The sequence below is a fragment of the Vipera ursinii genome (assembly GCF_947247035.1).
Source record: "Vipera ursinii genome assembly, chromosome: 1".
Taxonomy (NCBI): Eukaryota; Metazoa; Chordata; class Lepidosauria; order Squamata; family Viperidae; genus Vipera; species Vipera ursinii.
In genome coordinates, this window is record NC_139512.1 from 62267597 (window position 1) to 62285750 (window position 18154).

At 36.5% G+C, this 18154-nt stretch overlaps 1 protein-coding gene across 5 annotated transcripts in view; it reads right to left on the reverse strand.

The window, feature by feature from the left end:
* The window catches only part of MEIS2 (Meis homeobox 2), a 241697-nt gene that overhangs the window by 64998 nt on the left and 158545 nt on the right, over positions 1-18154 (reverse strand). For all 5 annotated transcript variants that reach the window (XM_083371907.1, XM_083371905.1, XM_083371903.1 and 2 more), the window contains exon 9: positions 12664-12740. In XM_083371907.1, coding sequence (XP_083228033.1) covers positions 12664-12740 — 77 coding nt within the window. The remainder of the gene's footprint in view (positions 1-12663; positions 12741-18154) is intronic.

Sequence of the window (18154 nt, forward strand, 5' to 3'; positions counted from 1 at the left end):
AAAGGGAAACATGCCAATGTTGAACAGCGCTAGAGGTGAAACCAGGATGACCTGCTCATCTATTTTGCATTTTATCTCACCTACGCCCATAGCTCCCATACTCAGGTAAACATATGAAATTGACAGAATGTGATACATCCTGCCTTCACATTTAGCTCTGTCTTAAACAACTAAAGATTTAACAGTTGAAAAGATTAGAAATACAGTATGAACTGTAGCTTTCAAAACAACATATTAAATAAGCACTTCAAGAAGCAGGATCATTACATTGTTTAGATTACTGAAGCCAACTTCTTGGTCAGTTCTGGAACCTAAATTAAAACATCGTTCACAAGTGCTTGTTCAGTCTCTGCATGACTACTCAATGATGAGTATTTACTTTCTACCTGAGTAAAGTAATCCATTGTCATAGACCAGGGTTGTCAAACTCGCCGTGTCATGTGACATGTCGTGATATATTCGGCCTACAGGCTGGCAGTATGACACCTATGTCATAGACCATGATAAGTAAAAACAAAACAAAACAACAACAAAAACTAATTGAGTGTGTGATGTGCTATTTCTCATTTTGTATACTTAGAAAACCTATGTATATGCACACACATATAGATACAGGCAAATAACGAGTGCTTAAAGAAGAATTACTGAACCTAAGAAAACAAACCAAACATGGAAGCAACGCATAAGCCAGAATAAAACAGGTGTGTGACTTGTATTTTACCATAGGAAGAAATTAAATATGGCTTTATAAATTAATTGACCAGTAATTAGTAGAAAGGAAACATTTATAGCAAGACACATCACGTGCTTTGATATGAGTCATAACCTTTCTTCAGCCCTGTGGGTCTGACTTTTTAGTGATAAGTTTTCCTTCTGTGGAACAGCTTGCTCTGACTAGCCAGATTGCCCCCACCCTCTTAGCCTGCCAGAAAGACATAGAAAGGAAAGCATCTGGAGGCAAAAAGGATTAAACACAATCCCTGTTGGGTGGTGCAATTAAGTGAAGTTTTTGTTAGGTTATGAATTCTTTTTAATATTATTGTTTGATGTGAGCTGTTCACAAGTATGATAATCAGGCAACGTAAAAGTGAGAGAAAATGAAGCAATCAAATGTTTACTTTATATATGCACATGCACATATTGAAGGAAGGTGATAAAACCTCAGTCTAAAGAGATATCCATAATATCTGTTTATCCGTAAACTGCCCAGTCACCTCCAGAATACGATGGGCTATGTTTGATTTCCTCAAAGGGACTTATCGGAATGGATTAATTTAAAGCAAGGTGATTTGCAGAAAGAAAAAGCAAGTTGAAATAAATGATTTAGATAAAGATAATCATTGATTCTCTTTATAGCTTCCAGGCTATGTTTAAATTTGCCCATTAGATTAGATTAATTGATAATTAACAGTATTTCAATATACAAATTTGTTTCATTTAAATATGTCTTGCATCTCTCTGGCACATTGTGTACTTTTTGCACTATGTCTAAAGTCTTATGCCTTTCACCTACCAAGGGAAGCCTGTATGGGAATGATTAGAGTTAGAGCTATTCCAAGGTATGGTTTTTTTAATGATAGCAAACGTATCAGAATGCTGCCTTATAGCAAAGGCAGAGACACGTGTGGTTTGCATGGGTGTCAGAGTTGAGCACTATCTCATTAATTTCTGGATAAAATTATCTTTTCCCTGTGGGTCTGAATCCACTGGTTCTCAGAGACTATTTTAAATCAACCTTCCTGACAAAAGCTAATAGCACATTGCAGTTTTTAGGTCTCTCTTTGGAGTGCTTCTGCTGATTAAAATTGAAAATGTCAGCAGAAGCACTCCAATATTCTTTAAGGAGAATATCTGGAATACTGATTTCAAAATCAGTCTAAGCCTAGAATCCAGCCCCATGGTTCATGGATTTATTTTTAAAATTGATATATGCATACCTCTTCTCCATTACAATGGGGGTCTTCACCTTGATCATATTGGACACACTAACCTCTACAGTCCTGTGCGGGCATTACAAGTGCCCATGTTAGGAACAGCTCTTTGGAGTCCCTAAGTCACATGCTCTTTTGTGGCTCTTGTTACAGGGAATTTCAGAAGACTTCCATGAACTCTATCTTAAAGAACTATTCTGGTAGAGCATAAAAAAGTTAAAATTAAGTGCAATAGGAGGCCTGTCAGGTGATAAGTGAGTAGTCCTCAAGCACACTGGTATTCACCACTCTTGCAGCTATATGTACTGAATATAATCTGCACCATCAAGACATTCTTGTGAAATTCACATAGGACATCTTCATGTTATGTTATCCATTCAAAAGACAAACTATGGTAGACAATTCAAACATAATATTTAAAGTTTCAATGCAGGTTTTTTCCCCCTGTCACAGGTTCTTTTAGAAGTATCCAAATTCAGGGGACTCTCAAAACCCCAGAAGGCCAATACAAGTGTCCTTGGTTTTTAAGCAACCCATCCACAAGCACACAAGGGATAGCGCTGACACACTTGCCAGGCCTATCGCTGCTCCTCTTAGTAGTAGAAGCCTTCCACTGTCTCTGAGCCTTAGACTATTTCCAGTGGGTCTATACAGAGTAACAGAAACTACCTCCCCTCTCACTCCAAGAATAACACCCCTCACACCCAGATGCTTTTATGCTGGGTTTTTATGGCTACTTGTTGCTGAGCAGCAGAGCTGAGTAGGGAGAAGTCTTAAGGGGGGGCACCATGAGCTCAGGGGCTAGCCAACTGTCAGGCAGCTTGCCTTCTTAGAATATAACTTACGATAACTATTCAAAAATCTCAAGAAATTGTATTTCCATGCATGTGTACTTAAGATCTCTAATTGGAAATACCAGAGACTGAAGCTAATCTTTATGTATGAAAATTTCTCTTACTCTAATTTGATTTTCCCACATATAGTGTGCACCTAAAAAAAGCATAAACTATTTTTTTTAAAAAAAAACCTAATCATTTGTGGACTTGCATCAAAGATGTGAAAATATTTATTGTTTTATGTGAAATTCCAGTGCAAATTGAAGCCCAAGTACATTGGATAGAAAAAAGACACCGGGTGTTTTTGTACTTATATTTAGACCTGGTGTCTATAAATTTAACTCTTTAGTAATATTGAAGCTGCAAAATAAAAATTGCTTGTTCGTCATTTAAATGCATTCATTATTGGAAAACTGTCAACATAATGCTAACGAAATATATATTTATTTGGAGAAAGAAACAAGAGAGAGAGAAATAAAATTAATATTATCATGGCAGTTTATTTCAGACTGCCTCAGTAGGCTGAAGATATAAAGCCATTCTGCATTAGTTTATCAACCTTTAAAAAAGGTGTGCAACTGTGATATTGGGAGATTTCAATTATTTCAACTGACATCTGCTGGGAATCTAACTCTTGAGTCAGAGGTCCAACAAATTCTTGTCCTCTACTGTTGACAACTTTATTTGTTAGGAGGTAGACGATAAAAGTAGGGAACTTGCTATCTTGAATATAATCCTTATTAATAGGAAGGAATTAGTGGATGAAATGAAGGTGACTGGTTCCTTGAGTGATGTGATTATGTTCTTGAATTTGTGATAGCCACAAAAGAGAAACCGAGAAGAGTCAAGATCAACAAATTGGACTTTGAAGGAGGGGATTTGAGGAATATAGATGCAATAGCATAAAATCCTGAAGGAGTAAATTATCCACAAACAATTGGAAATTCTGTGAAATGGGGTACAGAAGGGTCAATCACAAACAATTTCAACAAAAGGAGAAATCTAAAAAAGCCTCTATGGGTATCTCTCTAAAACAAACAAAAAAGAATACATTCAGAGTATACCAAGCATCAGGCTCCATAGAAAATTTATTAACTATTAGATGGACTCACAATTGGCTGTATTATCATACTCAAAGACAGCATGTTAATAACTGCACTTTAGTTTGTACAGAACTATCAAGTAGAGTACTATACAGATCTCATTCTTGTCAGTGACATGAACAGGTTGTTTAGGAATACTTACTAGGTATGTAAATTGCATAAAGCTAGAATCATTAGTTAATATTTTAGAAAAGAGGCAGAGAAGTCTTGAGCAATGGGCTAAAATTAATAGGCTGGAATTTAGTGAGAGAAATGTAATACTGTACACTTAGTTAAGAAAAATGAAAGGTACAAGTATAAGGTAGGGAAGATTTGGTTTGGCAGTAGTATATGTAAAGAAATTATGGTTGTTTATGGTTAGCACAAATTAAACATGATCAGCAGTATGGTGCAGCTAGGCAAATGTTATTTTAGAATATATTAACAGAAGCAAAGAGTACAGATTAAGGATGTAACTTTTTCATTCTACTCTGATCTAATTAGGCCCCACATACAATATTTTGTGCAGTTCTGGACACCACAGTTGAAAAAGTTTTAACACTCAAAATTACTCAGGTTTTACTGAGTGTTACTCTCAGATGTGATTATCTCAGCTATAAATTTATTATGTCTAATCATCAAAAACATAAATGACAACTTCATTTGATTATTTTTATGCAAAAAGTCCATAAGAGGCTTCTAGCCATCAATAAATAGTTTTATATTGTAGTTTATAAAATCTACAAGCTAGTACAAGGTACCCCAATGGGATCACCCATATCAGGCCTAATAGCAGAAGTAGTCATGCAATGACTCAAATCCATAACTCTAACCATAACTCTAAAATTCTGGACATGCTACATCCATGATACCTTCATCATCATCAAACGCTGCAAAATTGAAGAAACACACCACCTACTCAATACCACATTCCCTGGGATCAAATTCACACATGAAAATAGACAACAGACTGCCATTCCCCAACATCGACATAAGGAGACTGGACAATGGAAAACTGGAAACCCGCTTCTACCACAAACCCACACAACAGACCAGATCTTCAGCTTCACACGCAACCACCCCACCACACACAAAAGAAGCTGTGTCCAGATCCTCTTCAGAAAAGCCAAGGCACACTGCAGCATCACAACACTAAGAAAAGCAGAAGAGAAATGGCTGCTTGACATCCTTCTCTATAACGTCTATCCAAAAAACTTCGTATTCGAATGCATAGCACCCAAACCACAACATACCACACAGCCAACTACCACTCAAAAACTAACTCTACCATACACAAAAGGGGTGTCAGAAATGACAGCCAGAATTCTCCAACCCCTAGGAACAGCAATAGCCCACAAACCCATAGCCACACTCCACCAGGAATTATCCTGAACCAAAGACAATATACAGAAGGATGAAAGAAATAATGTCATCTACAAAATCAACTGTAACCATTGTAACCAATTCTATGTTGGACAAATATCACATCAATTAAAAACCAGGATCCATAAACACCAGCTGGCAGTCAAATGCCATGATCCCAAATCCTTAATCTCTACCGAGTTCGATTGGAGCAACACAAAAATCATCAGCCATGCTACTACCTGCCACACTTGTAGTTCATCAAAGCCTGGCACTCCACAAGTAATTTCATCAACAGACACATTGACCTACAACCAGCCTATAAATCCCTCAGAATCCAAATCAACCGCACAGCCAACCATAGACAGCATTGACCCTCAACCAACTAAGCAGCAGTTCATCTCCCAATGACCCTGACCTGATGCAACCTCCCCATCACAAGTCTCATTGATGACTCACACCTGACCCATCATAAGACCCATCACAAGACCCTCACTCGATAGACCCAAACCTGAAGCCCTTATAAACAGAAGAACATTGACATCCTCTAAACTCCATTGAAGATGTTACCTAGTCTGGTAATGAAACATTTGGAAACTAATCCACAAGCTTAGAGAATGAACCTTCACCCTCACTTTTATATTGTTTTTAATTATTATATTGACTGGTTATTTTATAATGTTTCATCTGTTTGTTCATCACCCAGAGTCATATATATAAGATGTGCTATAAAAATTGGATAAATAAGATGGCAAGGACTAGTTGAAACAAGTTCAGCGAATGTATTAAGAAGATGAGAGATCTGTAAATCACCTCCTATAAACAACAGATATAGCATTTGTTTATGCTTAGCCTAAGTGACATCTAATACCAGTCTTCAGATATCTGAATGGCTGTCACACAGAAAAGGGAATGGACTTATTCTCTATTACCCCAGAATGCAAGTCAAGAGACAATGAGTTAAAACAAGGAAAGCACCCAAGATTTTTTACTTACTAGATTTTTCATCATCAATATTGCAACAGGTTCTTCTTTTAAGCCCCAAGTTAGACAGAATTTTATCAACAAATACTATGGCTTAGTTTAACATCATGAGAAACCATGCTTTAACACCATGAGAAATTATGTTTTTTCTTTGTCTAGGGGTTAAGGCACCAGGCTAGAAAGCAGGACACTGTGAGTTGAATTCCCATCTTAACATGAAAACCAGCTGGGTGACATTGAGCCAGTCATTCTCTTAGCCCAACACATGACACAGGTTGTTGTTGAGGGAAATATAGGAAGAGGCAGGTGTGTTGGATATGTTCACCACGTTATTTGTAAAAATAATAAAGGTGAACATTTATTATTTATTTTATTTATTTATTTTTGGGACTTATATGCCGCCCTATCTCCCGAAGGACTCAGGGCGGCTAACAACAATAAAAACAACAATACAAAAGTTAAAAGAAATTAAATAAGCAGCCCCAATAAATAAGTTAAACTAAACAATTAAAAATTAAAACATTTTAAAAACCCATCATCAGTCCAGGTCAGCCTGATGAAAAAGGAAAGTTTTAAGGCCGCAGCGAAAGGACCAGAGATCCGGGGCCATCCGGAGCTCAAGGGGGAGTTGGTTCCACAGGGCCGGCGCTCCCACAGAGAAGGCCCTCCCCCTGGGGGTCGCCAGCCAACATTGTCTAGCTGACGGCACCCTGAGGAGGCCCTCTCTGTGTGAGCGCACTGGGCGATGGGAAGTCGTTCCCGGCAGTAGACGGTCCTGCAAATATCCTGGGCCTAGATCATGTAGGGCTTTAAAGGTAAGTACCAGCACCTTAAATCTCACCCGGAAGACAACCGGTAACCAATGCAGCTCACGCAGGAGGGGTGTAATATGGGAGTATCGGGATGCTCCCATCACTACCTGCACGGCTGCATTCTGCACCAGTTGGAGCCTCTGGGTGGTCTTCAAGGGCAGCCCCATGTAGACAGCATTGCAGTAATCTATCCGGGAGGTAACGAGTGCATGAGTGACCGTACGTAGGGCATCTCGGTCCAGATAGGGGCGCAACTGGTGCACCAGGTGAACCTGGGCAAATGCCCCCCTGGCCACGACTCCAATATGATCTTCAAAACTGAGTCGTGAGTCCAGGAGGACGCCTAAATTGCGTGCCCTATCAAAAAGTGGCATGATGGCATAAGTGGCAAAGTGGCCTAGTGAAGAAGGTTAAGAATTCAATTCTAGGCAGCAGCAGTTATCTCCTACAGCATAAATAAATAAAAAAATAGGTAAAGGTAAAGGTAAAGGTTCCCCCGCACATGCATGCTAGTTGTTTCCGACTCTAGGGGCCGGTGCTCATCTCCGTTTCAAAGCCGAAGAGCCAGCGCTTGTCCGAGGATGTCTCCGTGGTCATGTGGCCGGCATGACTAGACGCCAAAGGCGCACGGAACGCTGTTACCTTCCCACCGTAGTGGTCCCTATTTTTCTACTTGCATTTTTACATGCTTTCGAACTGCTAGGTTGGCAGAAGCTGGGACAAGTAACAGGCGCTCACTCTGCTATGCGGCACTCGGGATTCGACCCACCAAACTGCCGACCTTCTGATCGACAAGCTCAGCGTCCTAACCCACTGAGCCACCGCGTCCTGCTGCAAAATACCTGCTGCAAAATCCACATGGTGTCAGGTAGGGCATATGGCCAGTAAATGCTCACCTCCATCCAGCTGCCCCAACTACCCTAAACGAAGGGATTACAGGGTCGTAAAAAGGGAATTTTAATAAAGGTGAAAAATAAATAAAATTGTGAAATAAAACACAATTTATTTATTTACTATTTAGTTATTAGATAAATCAATCAATACTGATTTCCTCCAGGAGCTCAAGGTGATATACATACTGTTACATCCTACTTTTTTTTTCTCACAACAACCAACCTGTGAATTAGCTTGGGCTGAGAGAGACTGACTGGTCCAATGTTACACACTGAGCTTCAATAGTAAGGAACTCCTGGTCCTACTTCTAGTGTAACCATTATTCCATACTGGAATTATTCATTATACTAAGGTACAATCTAAGGTTTATGAGGCAAAAAGGAATACAACATGTTAAAGAGAAAACAAAAATATGGCTTAGTGCAATATATGCTCAAGCAACATAGAAGAGAAAAAGACAAAGGAAAAAGCATGATGACAGACCGTATTAAACTTCAATTACGTGTAATACATCTTCTCCTAGCCTTCAGTCTGCATACACCAACCTGTTCTTTAGGTAGAGTTATATGGTAGGAAGAAGAGGGAGAGAACAAAGGGAAGTTCCTTTGTGTTTGCTCTTAGAAATATTGAAGGAGCCCATGATTAAAAAGTCATTAGATTAACTGCCTAAATAAATTCTTGAATTATGAACTTAGACAGAAAATAAAAGCAGATATAATTTAAATAAAAATCATGATTTAAATCACTAGTTGGAAATGTATTTATTTGCCAAAAAGAATCTGTGACTTTAATTTGTAGTCAGAATGTATTCTCCTTCTTTGCTACAGTCTGATTTCATATTCTTCGGAATTCAGAGACAATTTCCTTTTTAAAACATACATAAAATATGAAGAAATTAGTCATTTTTCCCATTATTTTTTATCTAAAAAAACTGAAATATGATCTTAGTACAAATCGAGCAGATACATTGTGAAGTCATTAGGAGTTAAGTCAGCCCTACTTCAGCTAATTGTTGTAGATGTTTGGAAAAGAAATTCTGTCATTATGTGCTAGGAGAACCACCACAACTGATCTTTAATTCTGTGCTTTAGAAGGAGTCAGTTACCAGGTCTGTTAACTTACTGTAGCTCTCAATACCTTATTAACAAAAAGCTCACTTAGAAATTATATCCTTGATTATACTTTTAAATTAGATCCATTTTTTTTACAAAATATTGAAATAAAAAATTAAAGTATTATGCCAACTTAAAATCAGTTTAAATTAAAATACATTATTTTTTTAAAATTAATCATTGATTTTTATGTCTGGCAAGAAATGTTCTTTCTTATCATTTAAAAGTTTAGCTTACAAAAGGAAACATTGAGGACTGATATGATAATGGTCTACAAAATCTAAAATAGTATAACTTGCAAGTACTTAAAATTTTTAAAAATGAGATTCAGGTTGTGTGTAACAAAAATATTTGAAAATAAGAGCTGTCTTATTCTTATTCTAGTCTGCCTAGAACAGTGATGGATTTCTCTGATTGGATGTTTTGCAAAAGAGTCTAAATATTTTTATTTTATTTTATTTTAATTCCATTTATATCCCGCCCTTCTCCGAAGACTCAGGGCGGCTTACAAGCTTAGCAGTAGCCTTCATTCTATGTATATGCCTGCTTATGAGGGCTTTCACACACACACCCCAAGCGGCATTATTACAAAGTCAGCTTAATTGCCCCCAACAATCTGGGTCCTCATTTTACCTACCTGGGAAGGATGGAAGGCTGAGTCAACCTTGAGCCTGGTGGGATGCGAACCTGCACTAATTGCAGGCAGCTGGTGTTACTTAAGGAGGCATTAGCCCACTGCTCCACCAAGGCTCATATAAATAAATATCTAAATGTTAGAGAAGGACCAGCAGATTCCTATGCTGAACAGGGAGGAGGTAGTGTTGGACTAAAGCCTACCAATTCAATTCTATAATGCAGAGGTCCCCAACCTTTTGGAGAGAGGTTTTTCTGCGGACCAGAGAGGGTGTGGTTTAATGTGCTGCTTGCATCTTGCGGATGGGGCTTTCCTTGTTTGTGCAGACCAGTTGCTGGCATGCTGTGGCCCAGTACTGTTTCATGGACCAGGGGTTGGGGACCCCTGCTATAAAGGACTAAAGCCTAGGTAAAGGAGGTTTTTAAATGAAAAGTAGATGCCTTTTCTGTAACTGTTGACTATTGGAAATAATTTTTATGCAGATCTATGCATTTGAAACTCACTGGATATTGGCTCGTTATCAAGTCATTAATGAGCTAATAGCATATCTTCTCTTTTGTAGTAAAGCCCCTGGACTTACACTGTTGCTATGTTTTATCTTCATAGATTTCACCATGGTAACTATTTGAAACCACATTCCATTGAAATATCAATCAGGACAATTTTAATATCCTTGGAAAAAGTGGTTGCAGCAGCATAGACAGCTACTTCACACAAATAGTACATTTTTAACAACTATTATGTCACTTCAGTGATCAGATTAAAGTCATTATTTTAGTGAAAAGTTTTCTAAACTCACCCCCCATAATAGCCTACTCTTGGTTAAATTATTAATCGTAAGTCGATTTCTAATGAAAATTAACAAGGAAATGCAATCAATATCAATATGATTAAAGCTACCCAGAGTTGCTTTAATAGTAAAATGGGTGGCATATAAATGTATTAATTTTTTAAAAAAAGCTTTACAGAAGATAGATGTCTTTTTCTTTTGTTAAGCATGAACATAAATCAGTTCAGTTATTTTCTGGCCTAGCTGTTTTGGTGATGAAGTAAAACAAAAATCTGTATCTCTGATGATAAAAAAATATAATAAGGAAGACTATAATGGTTTTTACTTTACCCAATTTTAGAACTAGTTCCTGATTATGGTTAGTGACTTTTCAAGAATACTATCACTTACAAATTAGTCTTTCTGAGGTTTCCTTTGCATACACAAAGACGGTTTTATCTCGGCTATCTCTGAAGTCTATGTCAAATGAATAAGTTACACGGACATCTTTTCAGAATCAAAGGAATGAGAAGTTCATGATGATTTCAGAAACAAAGCAATAAAATTAAACTACAATTTTCTTCATTACTCCACCTTTCTCCTCATCCAAAGAAAAATACTTATCTGTGACTGATGATATATCAACATTTAATTACAATAATTAAGTACAGGTTTTAAATGTTGTTTTGCTTTGAAGAAAGTGGCTTTTTAATACACATTTGTCTTGAAAAGACAAATACAATCTAATATTATAACCGTAATAACAATTTAAAATAAGACTGAAAATAAATAAACATTATGCATTTATTGCCAGAGTATGAATTTTCAGATCACAGTCCAAATTTGCATGTACCAGTATGTATCTAAGGCAAGGAATAAGTCAGAACAAACATATATGTCTTTTTCTTCTAAAACAAAAACTTATCCTTTGTGCTCTCTTTTAATGCAAGTGCATGTTTTAAATGTGCTTCATTTCAATCTTTAAAACAGAATTAAACTGAATTCAACTCCATGTATTCTATATTTCCCCCTCCCCCTTTCTTTTCAGGTTAGCAGTTTATTTCTGCATTAATCACCCTGACAGAAGCAAGGCAACTCAATTTTCTGCTTCTGTAGGTAGGCACATCACTTTCTGTACAGCACTAGGCATGAAAAGGGCTGCAGCTAAGCTTTGGTTACTGGTGTAATTGAAATGCTATCCACACTATAGGGTGCATTAAAGTCAGATAACGGCAGTTCCTGTGGCCAATTTAAGTAGCTTGACTTCCCTGGGAAAAAAAATTGCCTGACAGATAAGGCAGACAAACTGGCTAATTCTCCAACCATGTCTCTCATTGTGATCCTAGAAAAATGAGAAAAAAATGAATCACAGAACCACAAAATCAATTGACCCTCGGGTAGCTCATCAGGCAGTGAGCCTGATAAACCTAAAAGCTTTGTTAATGTCTGCCTGCCTGTATCCCACAGATAGAGCACTTTGTAAATGAACCTGCTTTGATAAATATATTAAGGAAAGCTGTGAATAAAGGCAGAGACTTCTCATTTGTAAATACAACTCTGCTACATGGAATTAGAATGATAAAATGGAGTTCCATGTAATTAAGTTTGTATAAGGTCTGAAATCCGTGCAAATACTTTTCCTGAATTTTGAAAGAGAACTGTCAGTTCAATTAATCTGAACATCACCCCAAGAATGTACTGAACAAAATTAAGCTGCTGATAAAACCTGGGCCAGTATTTTGATAAGTAATTCCTATATCATTTCTTGGCCACTGTGATCATTTTATTTAATCCTCTACCCCACCCCCCTTCCTTAGTTATATACTAAGCCGTGTACAAAAGACGGATGGTTCACATACTACCATATCAAAAACAAAAATTTCTTTGCCTATGTAAAATATCAAAGTGAATATATTCCTATAAAGGATCATGTAGGCTGAAATCTAAATCTGTATTCAACTCCGGAACAAAGAAATCTACTTAACAATTGATAGCATAAGATTTTCAAAACTATACGATTTTTCAGGTGTTTTCCCATGAAATAACATTTATAGGATTTGAACAGTTGCTGGAGATTTTGAAAAGAGAATGATCTTGAAAAGATCATTTATACCTGTTAGCTTTAGCTCTCTGTAAGTATTGTTTCAGGCTTAAGAGAAACCTGACATTTAGTTGCATTGGTGCAGAAGTAAAAAAAGAATAGCACTTCAGCCATGGAAGTAAATATATTGTTTTAGAGTAACTTACCAGTTGTTTACTTGTAGAATTGTAAGTCCTGTGTCTTGGGCTAACTGTTTCTTCTGCTCCTCTGAAGGATACGGATGCTAATAAAAAGAAATGTTTTAAAAAATGAATGAGAACTTAAGAAAGATAATGCTTTAAAAATGAAAGCATCTTTGCTGTGTACAGATTTAATGTAACTTCAGATTATCACTTACATTCATTGTCTTATTACATACACTCCTAAATCATCCTTCAATTTGCCTGTGCTGTGAAGCATTATCAGATGGGCACAACAATCAAACAGTATACATGTCATATATAAAATAGAAAAGCATATATTTGAAATCTACTGCCAATTCCTGGGTTCAGATATTGCAGTAAAGCATGCTTTCCTTTATACACTTTACTCATTAAACCACAATTAGCTAACTACATACAATGCAACGTTTTTAAATATTTATAAAATACAGTGACTAGATTCATACACATTACGGTAAGCTAAAACCAAAGAAACCATATTATAAGAAAGATCCTGGATCTTTAACATGATACTTCTTGTGACACCTATCAAATGATTTTTAATAACAATAATAATATACCACAAAGCAAGTCAGAACAATTTGTAAAGCACAATTTGTAAAGTCCAGTGTCTGAATCAGGAGATCAAAGACATGAAACAGCCACTATCCTAAGGATACTTAGGATTTTGTAATAAGCTGCAGAGCCAAGCCTCACTGATAAGATTTGATGATCTGTGGTTAAGTGTGGATCTCGATACAAATCACTCCTAAGCAAAATGCACTGCTGAATTATATGCACAGGCCCTAGCATACAACTTTTACTTTATTGTATATGAATATCTTGTGATTGATAAAATGCATGGTTAGCATGGTCACAGTGTCTACATCGTGTTCTCAACATTCCACAAGGGCTCATTGGTGCAAAAAGTTTGGAACTTTGCTTGTAGGTCCTGTGTAAATCAATCAATCTAGGAGGACAATCTGCTTTTCAGATTTGTATTATCATAATTTATTTATATACCTCTTATCACATTGATGCCACTTACAATTGTACACTAGAGCTACATGTTTAGTATGCATTTATCTTCCCATCTGACAAAGGAAAATATTTCAGAGAAACCACCATAGGCCAAGAATCTTAAATTCAAAATAGGTTAAGGTCTAAACTCCTCAAAAGATTTCTCAGTACTAACTGGATGGATGGATGGATGGACACATGGTTGATAATTTTGAAAACTTACTATTTTTCATTGCAAATCAATACTGGATTACAGCCTGACCCAAGAAAGGTCATAAAAGTAGTAGTAATTTTTTTTAAAACATTTAGAAAAGCATTAAGAAATGGATTTCCAAATATGTATTTTCACCAAAAATATTTCTACCTTGTCTATGGTAAGGTGTTCTATATTTTAACTTGAAAAGTTATATTCAGTTCCTCTTCTTAGGAATCATGATAGTCAACTCCCCTGCAATATGTTGATACAGAATATATAGGATGAGGAGTAAGCTATTTATAATCATAAAATCTACACTGGAATCCTTCTAAAAGTACTGCACTGAAACTGCATAATATTATAGGCCATAAATCTATTCCCACCCTTGATATGGTTCACAGATTTGTAAGTATCTCAAGGAATTTGCCTAGGACATAATGGAGCTGTGTCCTCTTCTTCCTTAACCCTCAAAGTTTGATCCTTATCTAGGGGTGACTGAAACATAAGCAGTGCAATGTGCCCAGGAATTATTTCAAGGAGATTTTCTGGATGGAAATAAAGTATATTTGCATTGCTGTTTACCTGGCAGTATTTTCAATTAGTCAAGGTCAGAAGAAATTGGTAGAAAGTATTTGAGGGGCTGCCACAATGATGAGGGGGTCAAACTATTTTCCAAAGCACCTGAAGGCAAGACAAGAAACAATGGATGGAAACTAATCAGGGAGAGAAGCAACCTAGAACTAAGGAGAAATTTCCTAACAGTGAGAACAATTAACCAGTGGAATGGCTTGCCTTCAGAAGTTGTGGGTACCCCAACATTGTAGGCTTCCAAGCAGAGACTGGACAGCCATTTATTTGAAATGGTATAGGATCTCCTCCTTGACCAGGGGGCTAGACTTGAAGACCTCCAAGATGCCTTCCAACTCTGTTTTTCTGTTATTAGAATACTTTTTCATGCTGGATAGAAATTATGGATTTTTAAGTCCAATGGTTCTGGAACACACTGGACTGGATGATATTGGAAACAATGAATTCAGTTGATGATTTACATAATGCTATGCCATAAAGTAGATATGAAGTTAGCTATTATGCTTTAATATTATATGTGAACCAGGTTTGTATGGGTTACAATAAACCATAGCTAAATACCAATATGGTGTAATGGAAATGACATTATACTAGGACTGAATGACTACAATTTGAGTCATTTTATTTGTCAGCATAACATACATCGTACAATTGTTTTGGGAAAAATCAGAGGGAATACCATGGATACTATATTACAGGAAGGTAGGGAATACATCTAAAATGTCTTAATATTACATGTAATATTCCAAAGAATATTAAGGAAATACAACAGTATCCCCCTTGAACACTTGTTAAAATATTTTCTAAACAGAAAAATTCCAGTTTCCAGAATTGTGCATTCACAATTCCTCAGCATAGTTGATTTCAAGGAGTCACCATCAAGAGAGCCTTGTTCTTTATCTCATTGGTCAAGGTTATATATTGTAGATAGTTAGATAGCAGACCCCTTAGGCAAATCTTGATCAATCTCTGATTCAGCAATGTCTGATGACTAAAACAGAACATATTTAATAGTAATTGCTTGCTGAGTTACATTACTCATCACTAATTTTTCCATGATAAGAGAATAAAAGAGCAAAAATAAATTAAAATATTTGCATAAATAAACCTAATTTTTTATCTTGCCTTATTTTTGAGATCTTTTTAGAATGATTTCATCAATAAAACACTGAGATTTAGTTGAAATAAGCATTAATATTAAATATTCCTTACATTAAATACATATTTATTTTTTCAATATACCTGTCTCAAGTACAGAATACCTAATTTTAAAATTTTTTAATATCATTTGATATCACAACTAACATAAAAATTGGAGCTGTTTTCTTTCAACAGTACTGATATTTTTTATCATGCAAATATATGCTAACAATATACCTATACAAATCCTGTTAGGTGCCAAATGACTCAATTGTTAAAAACTACAGCCTGGGATTACTTTTATAAAAGTATCTTGCATCCCCATTTTAAAATGTTCTTACTATATTAACATCACGAATAGTGTCATGGCAAGCTAAACAATATAGCTCTTCAGAAAAAGGGTTAAGTAGATGTGAATGAATACAGAAATAAGGCTTTTAATATTCTGAAAATATTAACAAAGAAGAATGATAACGTTGAGTTAATGTGGGTTAAGGATGAAATGAAAATAAATTTTTCTGATTGCTAAGTGTTGACACTTTTTTGGCTAGTTCCTCAAGTATTTTTTTAAGCTCTGTAATTATAGAAGGCTTTTCCCTTCCTTCCCCTCTTGCTTTTGAGACCATATTAGTAATGACCCTTTCACTGCTTCAAAAACCACTAATAGTCTGCAGCATAGGAAAGAAAAATGAACAGGATAAATTGGAATCCACAGTCAGTAATTTGCATCATATGAGGCTGCTTTGGCCACTCACTCATTCCTGGCCATCAATCCTTTGCTGTCAGGTGCTGCACTCTGCCACCATGATAAATACTCCTCCTAACACTCTGATTCCTCCAAACAATGTAATTGTCCTCTATTTTCCTCTTGGTAATGGAGATAATGAATGACTGCACAAACAAGAAGGATTGCTCATCACAGGCACAGGGCTTGTTTCAAGCTGGAAATCCTTCAGTACAAATTTTAATTGACTGAAATTCAGGGTTGGCAATAAATGTGGAAGAAATACTTTATTTCTGCAAGATGATTTAATTTCATTTAGGGGGCTACTTTCTTCTAAAGAAATATCTTTTAGAAATACTGAATACAAATACTGTGCATGAAACAGCTGAGGAATATTGTTCTTCAAAAGATTATTAAATTACAAGACCATCTGTAAATAGAACTAATACTTTAACACTGGCATTAACATTATTTTTAAAAAATGTAATTAAATATTGACGGTCTATACAGTAAAATCAGGGAATCCTAACTCTTTTAATAGTACTTACAAGTAACTCTTTAGTGCCAGACTAACAAATATGTACATGAATATTACACTCAGTGGTATTTATCAGACTCAGTGAGGCAGCAGGGTAGCTCAGCTGGGCTTATTGGCTGGAAAGGTTTGGGCCAGGTTTGAGACGAGCTCCGTGCAATGGAGTGACCTCCCATCCTCGCCTCAGCTCCTGCCAACCTAGCAGTTTGAAAGCATGCAAATGCAAGTAGACAAATAGGTAACAACATTCCGTGACATCATGCTGGCCACATGACCACAGAAATGTCTTCAGACAGTGATGCCTCAATGGTCTTAAAACAGAAATAAGCACCACCCCGTAGAGTCGGCAATGACTAGCGGAATAAAATCCACAGGGACTTCTCTTTATTAAACTCAGCAGAAAACCATGATATCAGGAAAAGCTGTCAATTAGCTATGTTGAGCTAGTGTATATACCTGCATATATATATTAAGGGCGTAGTCTGATATTAGTAAATCTGTAGAAACTGCTTAAGTCACACTGGGAAAACTGACCTTCCTGTCTTTGAGTGGGATAAATACTGCACCGCAGATCAATGTAAAGTAAAGATGAGCTAATTGGAGAAGTCACCCTACACAAATGCCCTTTGATTCTCAATTAAGAATGATAAAAAAATATAACAACTTTAGCTGGTATTTATTCTTTTCTTCCCATTAAAAATCAGTGATGGTATGGCATTTTAAAGATAGGTTGTTTATCTGAAAGTGTTTTGGCAGGTTGCCATTGTAGCTCTGAAATTAAATAAAAAATGTGAAAACAATCACATTTTAAGTAGTTTTGACCACAGCAATATGTTTTAGATTAATTTATAAATATGAGTACATTTAATACTAAAATAAAGTTTACAGAAGTTAGTCAATCACATGCTTGCCTACACTCTATTAGAGCAGACATGATATTGAAATAATAAACATGGAAGGCTTTCAATTTTTTTCTGATCTCTTATTACTAAATGTCTAACTAGCTCAGTTTTAAAATAAACTCCGCAATACTTATTCTTTGAAACTACAAAGAAACTATAAGGCATAATTGGTTGTCCCTTTTCGTACTGTCTGACTAAAGCTATCATTTAGTCTATACCAGGGCTTTTCAACCAGTGGTATGGGTACCACCTGTGGTACATTGGCACCTGGCAGGTGATACGCAACCATCCTAGAAAAGTGGTAGTGGGAGAGGGGGATGAGCTGAAATGGTGGTAGCACCGCACAGGCCTGAGCGAGAGACGGCTGGAGCTGCAGGGCTGTCAGGGCTCAG